The sequence below is a fragment of the Hyla sarda genome, chromosome 5, assembly GCF_029499605.1.
Source record: "Hyla sarda isolate aHylSar1 chromosome 5, aHylSar1.hap1, whole genome shotgun sequence".
Classification (NCBI taxonomy): Eukaryota; Metazoa; Chordata; class Amphibia; order Anura; family Hylidae; genus Hyla; species Hyla sarda.
In genome coordinates this window covers 168,975,283-168,988,584 of record NC_079193.1, presented here as the reverse complement: position 1 = coordinate 168,988,584, position 13,302 = coordinate 168,975,283, and the positions used below count along the sequence as shown (strand labels likewise).

The 13,302-nt window shown below is 44.4% G+C and overlaps 2 protein-coding genes across 6 annotated transcripts in view; one reads left to right on the top strand and one right to left on the bottom strand.

Moving 5' to 3' along the window:
- Nucleotides 1-563, bottom strand: part of EAF1 (ELL associated factor 1) — a 36,886-nt gene extending 36,323 nt beyond the window's left edge. Inside the window, exon 1 of one of the 2 annotated variants that reach the window (XM_056520693.1) lies at nucleotides 323-563. In XM_056520693.1, the coding sequence (XP_056376668.1) occupies nucleotides 323-428 (106 nt within the window). In that variant the 5' untranslated portion in view covers nucleotides 429-563. Of the gene's footprint in view, nucleotides 1-185; nucleotides 205-322 lie in introns of those variants that run through there. The other variant, XM_056520694.1, reaches the window with a different exon arrangement.
- METTL6 (methyltransferase 6, tRNA N3-cytidine) lies at nucleotides 336-13,021 on the top strand. Of its 4 annotated transcripts, none has more exons than XM_056520690.1 (6): nucleotides 336-474; nucleotides 1,839-2,134; nucleotides 5,189-5,323; nucleotides 7,077-7,247; nucleotides 10,507-10,648; nucleotides 12,851-13,021. In XM_056520690.1, exons 2-6 carry the CDS (start codon nucleotides 1,850-1,852, stop codon nucleotides 12,988-12,990), a joined length of 873 nt encoding a protein of 290 aa, XP_056376665.1. In that variant the 5' UTR covers nucleotides 336-474; nucleotides 1,839-1,849; the 3' UTR covers nucleotides 12,991-13,021. The 4 variants fall into 4 exon arrangements, with proteins under 4 accessions (XP_056376665.1, XP_056376664.1, XP_056376666.1 ...); XM_056520689.1 differs by lacking the exon at nucleotides 336-474 and adding an exon at nucleotides 492-640 and having other exon boundaries at nucleotides 12,851-13,020; XM_056520691.1 differs by lacking the exon at nucleotides 336-474 and adding an exon at nucleotides 533-644.
- The last annotated feature ends 281 nt before the right edge of the window (nucleotides 13,022-13,302 follow it).

The following is a 13,302-nucleotide window of genomic DNA, read 5'->3' as shown; positions in this document are numbered from 1 at the left end:
ATTTAAAAAATAAAAAAATAAAACGTATATGGGTTGTATCTGGTTTTTCACCCGGCCATAAAACCGTACTAGACTACGGTTTTGTGTAAGGGGAAAAAAAACTGATAAAACCGTACATAAGTATTTGGCTACCTGTATTATTGGCTCACAGGCTGGCACTAGTCATAATAAAGGGGCGCTCTTACTCATCTACAAGACGTCACTGACAATGACATCAGCAATATGACAGCGGTCAGTGGACAACAATAAACATCGATTACGTCACTTGAAAAGGCAGCGCGTGATTGGCAGCCGCTACGTGACGTCACTACCCGGTACTCACAGCGCACTGTGTGGAAGGAGGAGCGCGGCCTCTTCTCGAAGCTCTCTCCTAACCTCAGCCCGTGTTCCTCCCGGTCCAGAGGCGGTGGGGGCGGTGTCCCGTTCATTTCTCCGAGCGTAGGAAACTAGGCTGCCAGTCACATAAACAAAGCAGTAAGTGCGTCTTCTCTGAGCGTCTAAGGTGCGCAGGCGCACTGCTGACATACGCAGACGCTAAACCCTACAGTGCGAAAGGACCTTTGGTGACGTTGTGACCAGGTGATCAGTCACGTGCCTGGAAGGGACTAGGCAGCAGGCTGTTCTCTCGGCGAAGCGAGACGTAGGTACCTGTGAATTTAGCATCAGATTCCAATGAGTCAGGGGGAGATTTATCAAAACCTGCTCAGAGGAAAAGTTGCTGAGTTGCCCATAACCAATCAGATGGCTTATTTCATTTTTCACAGGTCTCTGTAATAATGAAAGAAGCAACCTGATTAGTTGCTATGGGCAACTCAGCAACTTTTCCTCTGAACTGGTGTTAATAAATCTCCCCCAGAGTCAGTGTTTCCCAACCAGGGAGCCTCCAGCAGTTGCACAACTACAACTCCCAGCATGCTGGGAGTTGTAGTTTTGCAACAGCTGAAGGCTCCCTGGTTGGGAAACACTGTAATGAGTGAACATGACTTTCCTCCATATGCGTTACACACACACAGATCTTCACTGTATGCAGAGTGTATGGTGATCATTGCCCTATGTAAAAGAGCCAGTGATCAGCCGACCAACCACTGCGGTGGCAGAAAGTACAACAAATGACAACACAGTGTGGGATCCTTCATATTTTCATATTATTTGTGCCCGATATACCCCATTGACTTAAAAAAAAAAAAAAAAAGACCCAGTTCCAGGCAAAAATTCTATATATATATATATATATATATATATATATATATATATATATGTAAATAATGCAATGACGTGGCTAAATGGCTAAAGGAATATATAATATATGTATAGCCACTTCCCTTTTCTCTTGGTCACTTCATTGCATCCCCTATATTTTAAAATAAATACTTTGTGTGAAGGTCCTTTACTATGAAAGACAAAGCTTCCAGAGCTGAGCAGAAGGATAGTAGACGACACTTAAAGGGGTACTCCGCTGCCCTGTGTCGGAAGCTCCGCTCCCCAGCGTCCGGAAGTTTATTGTTCCGGACGCTGTGTGCGGGCTTCCGTGTTCAGGGCCGCCCCTAGTGTCGTCACGCCCGCCCTTGTGATGTCACACCCGCCCCCTCAGCGAAAGTCTATGCAAAGGGGGCGTGATGGCTGTCACGCCCCCTTCCCATAGACTTTCGTTGAGGGGGCGGGCGTGATGTCACGAGGGGCAGCCCTGAACACGGAAGCCCGCACACAGCGTCCGGAACAATAAACTTCCGGACGCTGGGGAGCGGAGCTTCCGACACAGAGCAGCGGAGTACCCCTATAATAAGTACCTTCTTTTCTAATTCGGACACATGACCTTTTTTTTTTTTTTCTCCCACTAGAATGAGAGAACATGGATGGAGACAATGCAATGGTGGATACTGACTCGACGTGTGGACCATTTTCCTCTCCAGAGCTACCATTCCCGAAAAAGGTTGATAAGACTGAACCTCCAAACACTACTGTGGCTCAGAGTGTCCAAAATGATGCCGTATTGGTATCTGAATTCAAGCAACTCAAGTTAGAAAAAGAAGCGCAGAAGAACTGGGACCTCTTCTACAAGAGAAACAGCACCAATTTCTTCAAGGACAGGCATTGGACCACCAGGGAGTTTGAGGAACTTAAAGCTTGCAGAGAGGTGGGATAATATAGATGTGGGTGTTTGGTTATTGCTTTGATTGTGGGTTCACATCTGCATCAGAGGTTCTATTAAAAGCCTCTGTTGCAGATAAACAGTTATACAAAAAAAAAAAAAGCCTTGCAGGATGCAAAGAAATACTAGGCAAAATAGTGATGCTTGAAGTGTTATTTTGTCCGGTGAAATATTGGACACCCTGATGGAAACCTATGGGTCTCCAATATAGTCCTATTCATTAATGACCTTGTAGAGGGGTTGAATAGTAAAGTAGCAATGTTTGCAGAGGATACTAAACTCTGTAAAGTGGTAAACACTATAGAGGACAGTGCACTGTTACAAATGGATCTGGATAGGTATGAGGTTTGGGCTGGGAAGTGGCAGATGAGGTTCAACACTGATAAATGTAAGGTAATGCACATGGGGAAGAAAAATCCGGGCTGGGATTATTATGTATTAAATGGGAGAACACTTGGGACGACTGACGTGGAAAAGGACTTGGGAGTCTTAGTTAAAGGACAACTGCAGCGCAATATACACTTATCCCCTATCTACAATATAGGGGATAAGTGTTTGACTGCGGGGGGTCCGACCGCTGGGACCCCCCGAGATCTCCCTAACGGGGCGCCACCATTAGCGCTCATAGTGAGTGCTAAGGCGCGTACCGTCGACCTAGAGGTAGACGGTGACGCCCTGTCTCCTCCCCGTCCCCATACAGTTCTATGGGGAGAGCCAGGGAGGCACGAACACTGCCTCCCCAGCTCTCCCATAGAGATGAATGGAGGAGGCGTGCCGGCCGCAAGGTCATGCTGCGGCAGGCACGCCCCCTGCACGGGAGAGCCGCGGCCCCGTACAGGAGATCGTGGGGGGTCCCAGCGGTCGGACCCCCCGTGATCAAACACTTATCCCTTATCTTGTAGATAGGGGATAAGTGTATATTGCGCTGCAGTTGTCCTTTAACAGTAAATTTAGCTGTAGTGACCAGTGTCAGGCAGCTGCTGCCAAGGCAAATAAAATCATGGGGTGCATCAATAGGGACATAGATGCCCACGACAAGGAAATAATTCTACCGCTGTACAAATCACTAGTCAGACCACACATAGAATACTGTGTACAGTACTGGGCACCAATGTACAAGAAAGATATAGTGGAGCTGGAGAGCGTTCAAAGATGGGCAACCAGAGTAATACAGGGAATGGGAGGACTACAGTACCCAGAAAGATTAGCAGAATTGGGGTTATTTAGTTTAGAAAAAAGAAGACTTAGGGGAGACATAATAACTATGTATAAATATATCAGGGGACCGTACAGAGATCTCTCCCATGATCTATTAATACCCAGGACTGTATCTATAACAAGGGGGCATCCTCTACGCAAGGGGGCATCCTCTACGGTTCTTTCCTGTAAGAGCAGCTGACTGTGGAATTCTCTCCCGGAGAAGGTGGTCATGGTGAGCTCGGTTAAAGAGTTCAAAAGGGGCCTGGATGCATTTTGGGAGATTAATAACAATATAGGTTATGGATACTAGATTTATAGGGACAGAGCGTTGATCCAGAGATTTATTCTGACTGCCATATTTGGAGTCGGGAAGGAATTTTTACCTCTAGTATGAGGTTTTTTTTGCCTTCCTCTGGATCAACTCAGTAGGGACTCATTAGGGATAAAGGTTGAACTTGATGGACCTTATGAACCATGTTACTATGGGGTTCATTGTTCTGCTCATGTGACAGAACAAGGCAATTACATTGCCAGCACAGAGGTGAACTAGCCCTTTGTCACCTAAAAAAAATATACTCATTTATGTATGGTGATGGCCATAACATTCTGACTGGTGGGAGACCAACCCCTGGACTCTGAGAACTGTGGGGGATCAGGTATACCACTGTTCAATGAAAAACTGTAAAGAAGCCACTGTGCTAAACTAGAGGCCCAATTACACAGGGTGAGGATTGGGCGGACAGGCCAGAAATCAGCCCACCCATGACTAAATGCTTGTGTAATGGGAGGTGTCTTGCCGATGGATAACTGCAGCAAAGGGCCGCACTAACAACCCAGCTATTTCTATGGCTTTTCCTGCCCAAGTCTCGTGCTGTGTAAAGGCTCTGTACATGAGCACTGATCTACAAGATGAGAGCTTGTTTACAGTTCACGATCGAGCCATATAATAGAGCACTAGCACTGTTCACCTTTATTCTAATGGTTATTTTTTAATTTCCTGTGCTGAGAACTCCTTTAGTAAGATGTGCCTAACCCATTTAGTAAGATGTGCCTAACCCCTTTAGTAAGATGTGCCTAACCCCTTTAGTAAGATGTGCCTAACCCCTTTAGTAAGATGTGCCTAACCCCTTTAGTAAGATGTGCCTAACCCCTTTAGTAAGATGTGCCTAACCCCTTTAGTAAGATGTGCCTAACCCCTTTAGTAAGATGTGCCTAACTCCTTTAGTAAGATGTGCCTAACCCCTTTAGTAAGATGTGCCTAACCCCTTTAGTAAGATGTGCCTAACCCCTTTAGTAAGATGTGCCTAACCCCTTTAGTAAGATGTGCCTAACTCCTTTAGTAAGATGTGCCTAACCCCTTTAGTAAGATGTGCCTAACCCCTTTAGTAAGATGTGCCTAACCCCTTTAGTAAGATGTGCCTAACCCCTTTAGTAAGATGTGCCTAACCCCTTTAGTAAGATGTGCCTAACCCCTTTAGTAAGATGTGCCTAACCCCTTTAGTAAGATGTGCCTAACCCCTTTAGTAAGATGTGCCTAACCCCTTTAGTAAGATGTGCCTAACTCCTTTAGTAAGATGTGCCTAACCCCTTTAGTAAGATGTGCCTAACCCCTTTAGTAAGATGTGCCTAACCCCTTTAGTAAGATGTGCCTAACCCCTTTAGTAAGATGTGCCTAACCCCTTTAGTAAGATGTGCCTAACCCCTTTAGTAAGATGTGCCTAACTCCTTTAGTAAGATGTGCCTAACCCCTTTAGTAAGATGTGCCTAACCCCTTTAGTAAGATGTGCCTAACCCCTTTAGTAAGATGTGACTGACTGTGCCCCATGTTCTGTTTTTCAGTTTGACAACCAAAGGCTGGTTATGCTGGAGGCTGGTTGTGGTGTAGGCAACTGTTTATTTCCGCTCTTAGAAGAAGACCCTCATCTCTTTGTATATGCTTGTGACTTTTCTCCTAGAGCCATACAATTTGTGAAGGTTTGTACTTTACATACATCGCATTGTATTCAATTACAGTTCCTGCACCAGTCACTTAGTTTGCTAAAATCTACTGAATAGCCAGTTGAATATTAGCGATTCTGACCATAGTTCATTAGTCCTTCTAAGTCACACATACTGAATTATCTGAGCCATTGTCTTCTAAGAACTGATAGGCGCTGGAGCTTCCATCTTTAATTCCATTTCACTTTTTACGGTACGGTATTCCTGTTGTCTAAATAATAAATACAGTGGTCCCTCAACATATGATAAATTGGTTCCAGGAGAACTATCATATGTTGAAACCATCATATGTCGATTACATATGTCTATGTAAAAATGGTAATTGGTTCTGGGGCCTCGGAACCATTGTATGTTGAATACATATCTCTATGGGAAACTGCTAATTGGTTCTGGGATGACCATTGTATGTGGAGTGTATGGGGAGTGTTTAACAAACCAGGGTGCCTCCAGCTGTTGCACAACTACAACTCCCAGCATGCATGTACAGCCATTGACTATCTGGGCATGCTGGGAGTTATAGTGTTGCAACAGCTGGAGGCACACTGATAGGGAAACATTGATGTATGGGGTGTATAGTGTGTATATGTATTATATGTGATGTGTGACATCGCATACAGTACTGTACAGTTCTTTAAATACCTTCAGGGGGGACAGAATGTCCTCCATTACGATCCTGCCGACTACAGCTCTATAGGAAAGGAAGGGGAGGGCAGCCAGCAGCTCATTGGGTGCCTGCAGCAAGATGCTCCAGGCTATTGGCTATAGCTGCACTGGGGGGCGGGGCTTACACAGAGCTCATAGTGGAAGCCTGCGTGAGTTAGCAGGACAGCATGTGAGTAACAGGAGGCAGAACGGGACACACGGGCACATTAAACAACTATCTGTCAGTTGCTGAAGTTGTCAGCGCTGTCAGATAGCTGTTTGTACGATGGCCCCGACACACAGCAGCATCATATGTTGAGGCTGCGTTCAACATACGATGGGCTCTGAGAGGCCATCATATGTTGAAATGATCATATGTCGGGGCCATCATAAGTCGGGGGGGTCACTGTACTAGGTTGGACCTCATTGTAAGTGAGGTAAGTCAGTTGTATGAATATCTGGCAGACTTGTGAACAAAGCCTTAGTATGCGTGTCCAGCTTAAGGGTACGTTCACACGTACGCAGATTTGATGGGGAGGATTTTCTGCTGCAGATCTCTATGTAAACGAAATGACTGAGCACAGCTTCTAATCTGCAGTTACAAATCTTGCGCAGGATCCTATACGTGTGAACGTACCCTAAGGGTGTATTCACACCACCTTTTGTGCCTCCATGGCATGAATCTGGCAATAAAAGCTCAATCCAATTACCTAAACGGAGTCACCTAGCGACCGGGTCATTTTCTGACCATATGTAGCTTTTTAGTTTGAACTTCATTTTTTTCAGTCTGAGAAAGAGGGTAAATATGGTAAGAAAATGACATGAACTAGTCAGTCACTAGGTATTTCCGTTCGGGTCATTGTATTGAATGGGGTCCAGCGCAAATATGTCGGCAGATGATTTTGAGCTTCTCCCGCCGTATCCATGCCACAGAGGCACAAACGTGGTGTGAATGCACCCTAAAACTGGGTACCTTTTTCTGTGAATATGTATAAAAACAAAACCTAAAAAAAAAAAAAAATACAATAAATGAAAATGTAAATAATATTTCTATCTAACCCTGTGGATTTTGTATCTGCTTTTACAGCAAAATGCCTGTTACAATGCAGAGACCTGTAAAGCTTTTCAGTGTGATATGACCAAAGACAATTTGACAGACAATATCCCTGTGGACAGTGTGGATGTTGCAACTTTAATCTTTGTTCTCTCAGCTATCCATCCAGACAAAATGTATCTTGCCGTAGAAAATATTTACAAGGTAATCTTTCTAATGTAGCTTTTGCATTGTTCTATCTAATGATAAGGCTTCCTTTAGACGCAGATTTTGTTTTGTGTATTTTGGTCTAAAAAATATGGGAAAAGCAATGGCAGAAAAAACATTGGGTACATGTGGTTTTGCAGAGCATGCTGCAATTTCGAGCTAACATCTGCCCACAGTGCTTTTGGCCCATTTTTTCTCCAGGCTTGTCTTTATTCCGTGTTGGACACTTTCTTGATCATCAGCACATTACTTGGCTACTTCCTTTTTCTCCAAATCCCCTCTCTTTAAATGACCATGCCATTTTTTATGTGGCAAATACTGCATTGATGCTTCCGGTGAATAAATACATTTCCCATAGAAATATATTTTTCTTCAAAATTTACCTAAATGTACTTTTCTTGGCAACTATGAAAAAATTTGTGTATGCACCGTTATTTCGCCCGTCCCAAAAAAAATAAAATAAAACAGACTAGAATCATAACTGACTGCAGGGATGTGGAAATCCTATCGCCCGACGCCCGGGACAAGTAGTTTTGGGCGCCGGGTAGGTGAATTTTTTTTTTATAGATTTAGCCCTGTATCAGGCTAGCAGGGACAGGCCGACTTCCCCCTTATTTTTCTTTAATGGCGGTGTGAGGTGCAGGAGCCGATGCAAGTCTGCACCTCAGAGTGTATGGAGGGGGCGGCGGCCCCCAGCTGATTTCAGTAGCCGGGGGCCGCTGCTAAGAGAACCTGCCCCAGTCTGTCTTCCTTCACACACAGAAATCCTCCCCATGCAGTGCAGTCTGTCCTCCTCACACATAGCAGTCATAGACGTCCTCTCTCCCCTCCCCCCCCCCCCTGCTCTGTGTTTTCCCTGTGCAAATATATATGTGTGTGATGTGTGTATGTATGATGTGTGTATGATGTCTGTGTATGTAATGTATGATGGGGGCAGCGGCGGGTGTATGTATGATGTGTGCATATGTATGGTGTATGTATGGTTTGAGTGTATGTGTGATGTGTGTATGATGTCTGTCTGTGTGATGTGTGTATGATGTCTGTCTGTGTGATGTGTGTATGATATCTGTCTGTGTGATGTGTGTATGATATCTGTCTGTGTGTGATGTGTGTATGTATGATGTGTCTGTATGTATGTAATGTATGATATAGGGGGCAGTGGCCGGTGTATGTATGATATGTGTATGCATGTATGTTTTGTACTGGGCGGAAGTGCTGCTGCCAGTTGTGCAAATTTTTTTTTTTTTTTAGTGGCTTCTGGCCACCTGCACTAAATTGCACCACCAGAATCCCGCCCCTTCATACTCACCCGCTGACCAAGAGCCCCACGGATGCACACAAACACGCCCCAACCAAAACTACAACTCCCAGCATGTTACACCATAACCTAAACTGTAGAACTATAAAGTGTAACATGCTGGGAGTTGTAGTTTTGGTTTGGGTCAGCTGCAGAGCCATAGGCTGCATCAGGGCATGCTGGGTGTTGTAGTTACTAACTGCAATTCCCTGTATTCCTTGACACAGCCTATGGCTCTGCAGCTGTTACACAATAACCTTAACTGGACTACTATACAGTGCAACATGCTGCAACACCCACAGATCTATAGGCTGTATCAGGGCATGCTGGGTGTTGTAGTTATCTAGTAACTAAATGCAACTTCCAGCATTTTCTGACACATAAATTAGAGTAAATAAAATGCAGCATATAAACTGGAGAAGCAGAACCCCCCCCAGCGCTGTTCAGTGTTTTCCAATCAAAATACTCCATATATAAGTCCCTATGAAGACTGAGAAATAGTGATTAAAATATTTTAAAAAGAGCGTATATATGTGAATAAGCCCCTTTCCTAATAAAAGTTCTGATAATAAATGGTTCTGATAAAAACTACAGATCACGGCACATAAGATTACCCTCATACATCCCTGTATATGGAGACATTGGAGTGAGTTATAGGGGTCAGATGGGGGGGGGGGGGTGCTAGCTACAGCTCTCCCGCCGCTAATATCCTGGCATGCTGCGATTGCTGTGACCGGCTATTAAACCATTAGATCACCGCTGTCAGTGTCTAGAGGGATCTTATATCCATCCCTGGTGGTCTAGTGGGGTGGATCGTACTATTTTGGTTGAAATTATTTCATCTACCAGGACAAGTGGATTTTCTTGAGGGACAAGTAGATTGTGTTCCGCTTTAGTCCCTTGGACAAGTAGTTTTTTTTTTCATTTCCACACCCCTGTGACTGCAACTGGTGATAACGGATGCTCTGAAGGTCCCATTGACATTAATGGGATCCTTTGACAGACGTTATCAGGAGTTCAGGTCGGGAGAGCATAACAGGGATCATTTACAGGATGACAATGGCAGTGTGAAAGAGGCTTTAGCCTTCACTGTTTAGGCCAAGGCCCATAGGACAAATCTTTTCTAGAAAAAAATGACTCACACTTGCACATAGTTGGTAAGGGGTTGTCCTAGATTAAAAAGAAATATAAGACTAAACAGTACCACATCTGTCCAGGTGGATCCGGATTCTTCCCAGGTGGATCCCGATTCTGCTGAAAGAGTGAACATGTTCAATCTTTATTGGGAATTCCACTCAGAACGGCATTGCTGTCACTGGGGCCAATTCCGCCAGAGACTCCTGCAGGCGGGATTATGCTTGAAATAATTCAGAGCTGAGTTTCCATAATGTGCATGGGCCCTAAGTATTCCAATATATAGTAGATTTTTGTTGTTTCTGCCTCAGGATTCCTGCGTCTTTGTGATGCAGCTTGGCCATCTTTATGGGCACCTGGCTATACATGTAGCAGTGATCATATATTTTTTTAAATCTTGTAGACCATGTGGGCATTTTATTATTTGATACTTTTTTACGCTTTTTTTTTTTTTTTTTTTTTTAAGCTGCTGTTTCTTTATGCTAATTTCAGCTGCACAAAATATACCAATCTGTATTGCAATGTAGGATGAATTTATGGCTTTTCTCTCAATGCACTTATTTTAAGGTGTAGTTTATATGCAACCTATTGAGTGGAGTTGGATTTTTATATTTTTTTTTATTTATTTTTTTTACGTTGCTAAATTTATAATAAATGTGGCTAAAAACTCACTTTACTTAAACCACATCCCTTTTGTGCTCAATCCACACCACTTTGGCAGAGTTGCTGCAAAAGTGACTAATACACAGAAAAGGTGCAGAATTGTTTTGGTTTTTTTACGCCAGAAAAGCTTCAATAATCCCCACTTTCCTTTTTCATTTACAGGTGCTAAAACCTGGCGGCTGTGTTTTATTTCGGGACTATGGCGTTAATGATCATGCCATGTTACGCTTTAAAACAGGAAATAAACTTGGAGAAAACTTCTATGTCAGGCAAGATGGAACACGGTCTTTTTTTTTCACTACAGGTAAGTTTTAGTATCTTTTTTTTTTATTATTATAAAAGTCCTGTTTACCTATTCTGAGCCATTAGAAAAAGTCCCTTGAAAGTAAATTGGGGGGGGATGGATTTAGCAAAATGAATACCAGGAATACTGCAAACTTCCTGTGGATCATACAGCAGCTGATAAGTACTGGAAGATTTTTTAGTAGAAGTAATTTACAAATCTGCTTAACTTTCTGGCACCAGTTGCTAAAAACAAAAAATGTCCAGTGGAGTACCCTTTTAAATCATGTTATTCCGTAATGCTCGGGCTGCCGGTGTGAGGTGTTTTTTTGCGCCCCCGTAGATCCATGCGTCCGCTCCTCCCCCAGCTCTCCGAAGATTTCCGAAGCTAGAGGGGAGGGCAGAGCAAGGGGAGGGAGGAGGTTCACGCCCCCCTCCCTCATCTCCCCTCCCTGAGCTCGGCTGGACGCAGATCTCCACGGGGAGAAGTACACGCCCCCTCTCATCTCCCCGAACTGAGGACGTAGATCTCCACAGTATGTCTCCCTTTAGCCCGTACAGTATGTCCCCCTTTACACATAGAGCTCATTGGGAGCACTGCTCTACGTCTTCAGCTCGGGGAGATGAGGGAGGGGACCTGCCGTGGAGATTTACGTCCTCAGGGAGGGGAGATGAGGGAGGGGACCTGCCATGGAGATTTATGTCCTCAGGGAGGGGAGATGAGGAAGGGGACCTGCCGTGGAGATTTACGTCCTCAGGGAGGGGAGATGAGGGAGGGGACCTGCCATGGAGATTTATGTCCTCGGAGGGGAGATGAGGGAGGGGACCTGCCGTGGAGATTTACGTCCTCAGGGAGGGGAGATGAGGGAGGGGACCTGCCGTGGAGATTTACGTCCTCAGGGAGGGGAGATGAGGGAGGGGACCTGCCATGGAGATTTATGTCCTCCGGGAGGGGAGATGAGGGAGGGGACCTGCCGTGGAGATTTACGTCCTCAGGGAGGGGAGATGAGGGAGGGGACCTGCCATGGAGATTTATGTCCTCAGGGAGGGGAGATGAGGGAGGGGACCTGCCGTGGAGATTTACGTCCTCAGGGAGGGGAGATGAGGGAGGGGACCTGCCGTGGAGATCTATGTCCTCAGGGAGGGGGCGTGCCATAGAGATCTGCGTCCAGCCGAGCTCGGAGAGATGAGGGAGGGGGCGTGAACCTCCTCCCTCCCCTTGCTCTGCCCTCCCCCAGCTCTAGCTTTGGAAAGCTTCGGAGAGCTGGGGGAGGAGCGGACGCATGGATCTACGGGGGCGCAAAAAACCACCTCACACCGGCAAATAAAACAATAAACAGGACTCGCCTTCCGCTGGTGTCCCGGTATCTTGCTTCACTCCTCCGCCGTTGTCTTCTTCCTGGTCCGGTCGTGGTCAGCGCATCACAATGCCTGCCAGCAAATCAGCGATGTTCTGACCAATGCCGTGGCTCATGGCATCAAACTACCGCTCGGCCTATTGCCTGCCTTCTCGATTTCTGTATATACAGTAAAGTAAAAAATAAATAAATGAATGTTTGAATAAACATATATAAGAATAATTATTAAATAAAAGGGGCATGCATTATATAGCAATGGCCTTAAGTGTCACTTTGTGGTATTTAAAAATAACTAAATAAATATATAAAATCAAAATTTTTAAATTACATGGGTGTAGTAAAAATTCTGAAAATATGTGTGGGTGGCCAGGAAGTGGGTTAAAAAGCCTATCTGGAAGTGGTTAAAGGGGTTATTCCCATCAGCACCTTTACCTTCCACTTGCCGCTCTGCTCTGAATAGTGGGCGAAAAGCGTGCATGCGCTTGAAACGCGTCTGACGTTGTCTTGTACCGATTTTACCTGTCTGTGTTCCCGTGATTCCTAATAAAGCTGCAAGTTCGTCTCAAGTGCTGGATCGTGTGTTATATTTTTGGCGAAATGCCGGTGCCCGATTGACACATCAGGCAAGCTTCGTTCTGGTGACATCAGTCTGGCACATGCAACATGTTTGTAATTAATATAGACCCCCGGCAAGGACGAAAAGACTGATTACTGTGCAAGCATGGGCTCACTGCGATAAGAATACCCAATTAGGAATACCCAGGCAACTTGTCCATAAACTATCAATGTATACAGTTTTTTATTCAGAGAATGAGAAGTTGGCTGTTACATTATTAAGTTTAGTCATGCTGTTTCCTTTATTTCAGAATATTTACAACATCTTTTTAGAAAAGCTGGGTACAGGGAAGTCTCCAGTGAGTACGTGCTGCGAGAGACTGTGAACAAAAAAGAAGGCCTCTGTGTCCCCAGGGTTTTCGTTCAGAGCAAATTTTATAAACCTCACTGATGGATGTTTTTTGGAAATGTTATTAATTTTTTTTTTTTTTTTTTTTTAAATAAAGTCATTTATTGTATTTTATGTTTCAGCTGTGTGTATACCATCCATTTAACTGGTATATATTAGCATGCATTTTTTCACAGTATTAATTATACTTACAATTTGATATTGGAAGAAACAAGACCGTATTTGGTTTGAGAAAATGATATCCGGTTGCATCAGTTTTTTTAAAGAAAAAAAACATACGTTTTTAACTTTTCACTCCATTATGAATAAAGTTTCACTTGTTTGATTGAAATTCCAAGAAAAAAACTGCAAAGT

Coding starts and splice junctions, on each gene's coding strand:
- METTL6 (XM_056520690.1), top strand. CDS start 1,850: ATGGATGGAGACAATGCAATGGTGGATACTGACTCGACGTGTGGACCA. Junction 5,324..7,076: donor GAGCCATACAATTTGTGAAG/GTTTGTACTTTA, acceptor CTGCTTTTACAG/CAAAATGCCTGTTACAATGC. Junction 7,248..10,506: donor CCGTAGAAAATATTTACAAG/GTAATCTTTCTA, acceptor TTTCATTTACAG/GTGCTAAAACCTGGCGGCTG.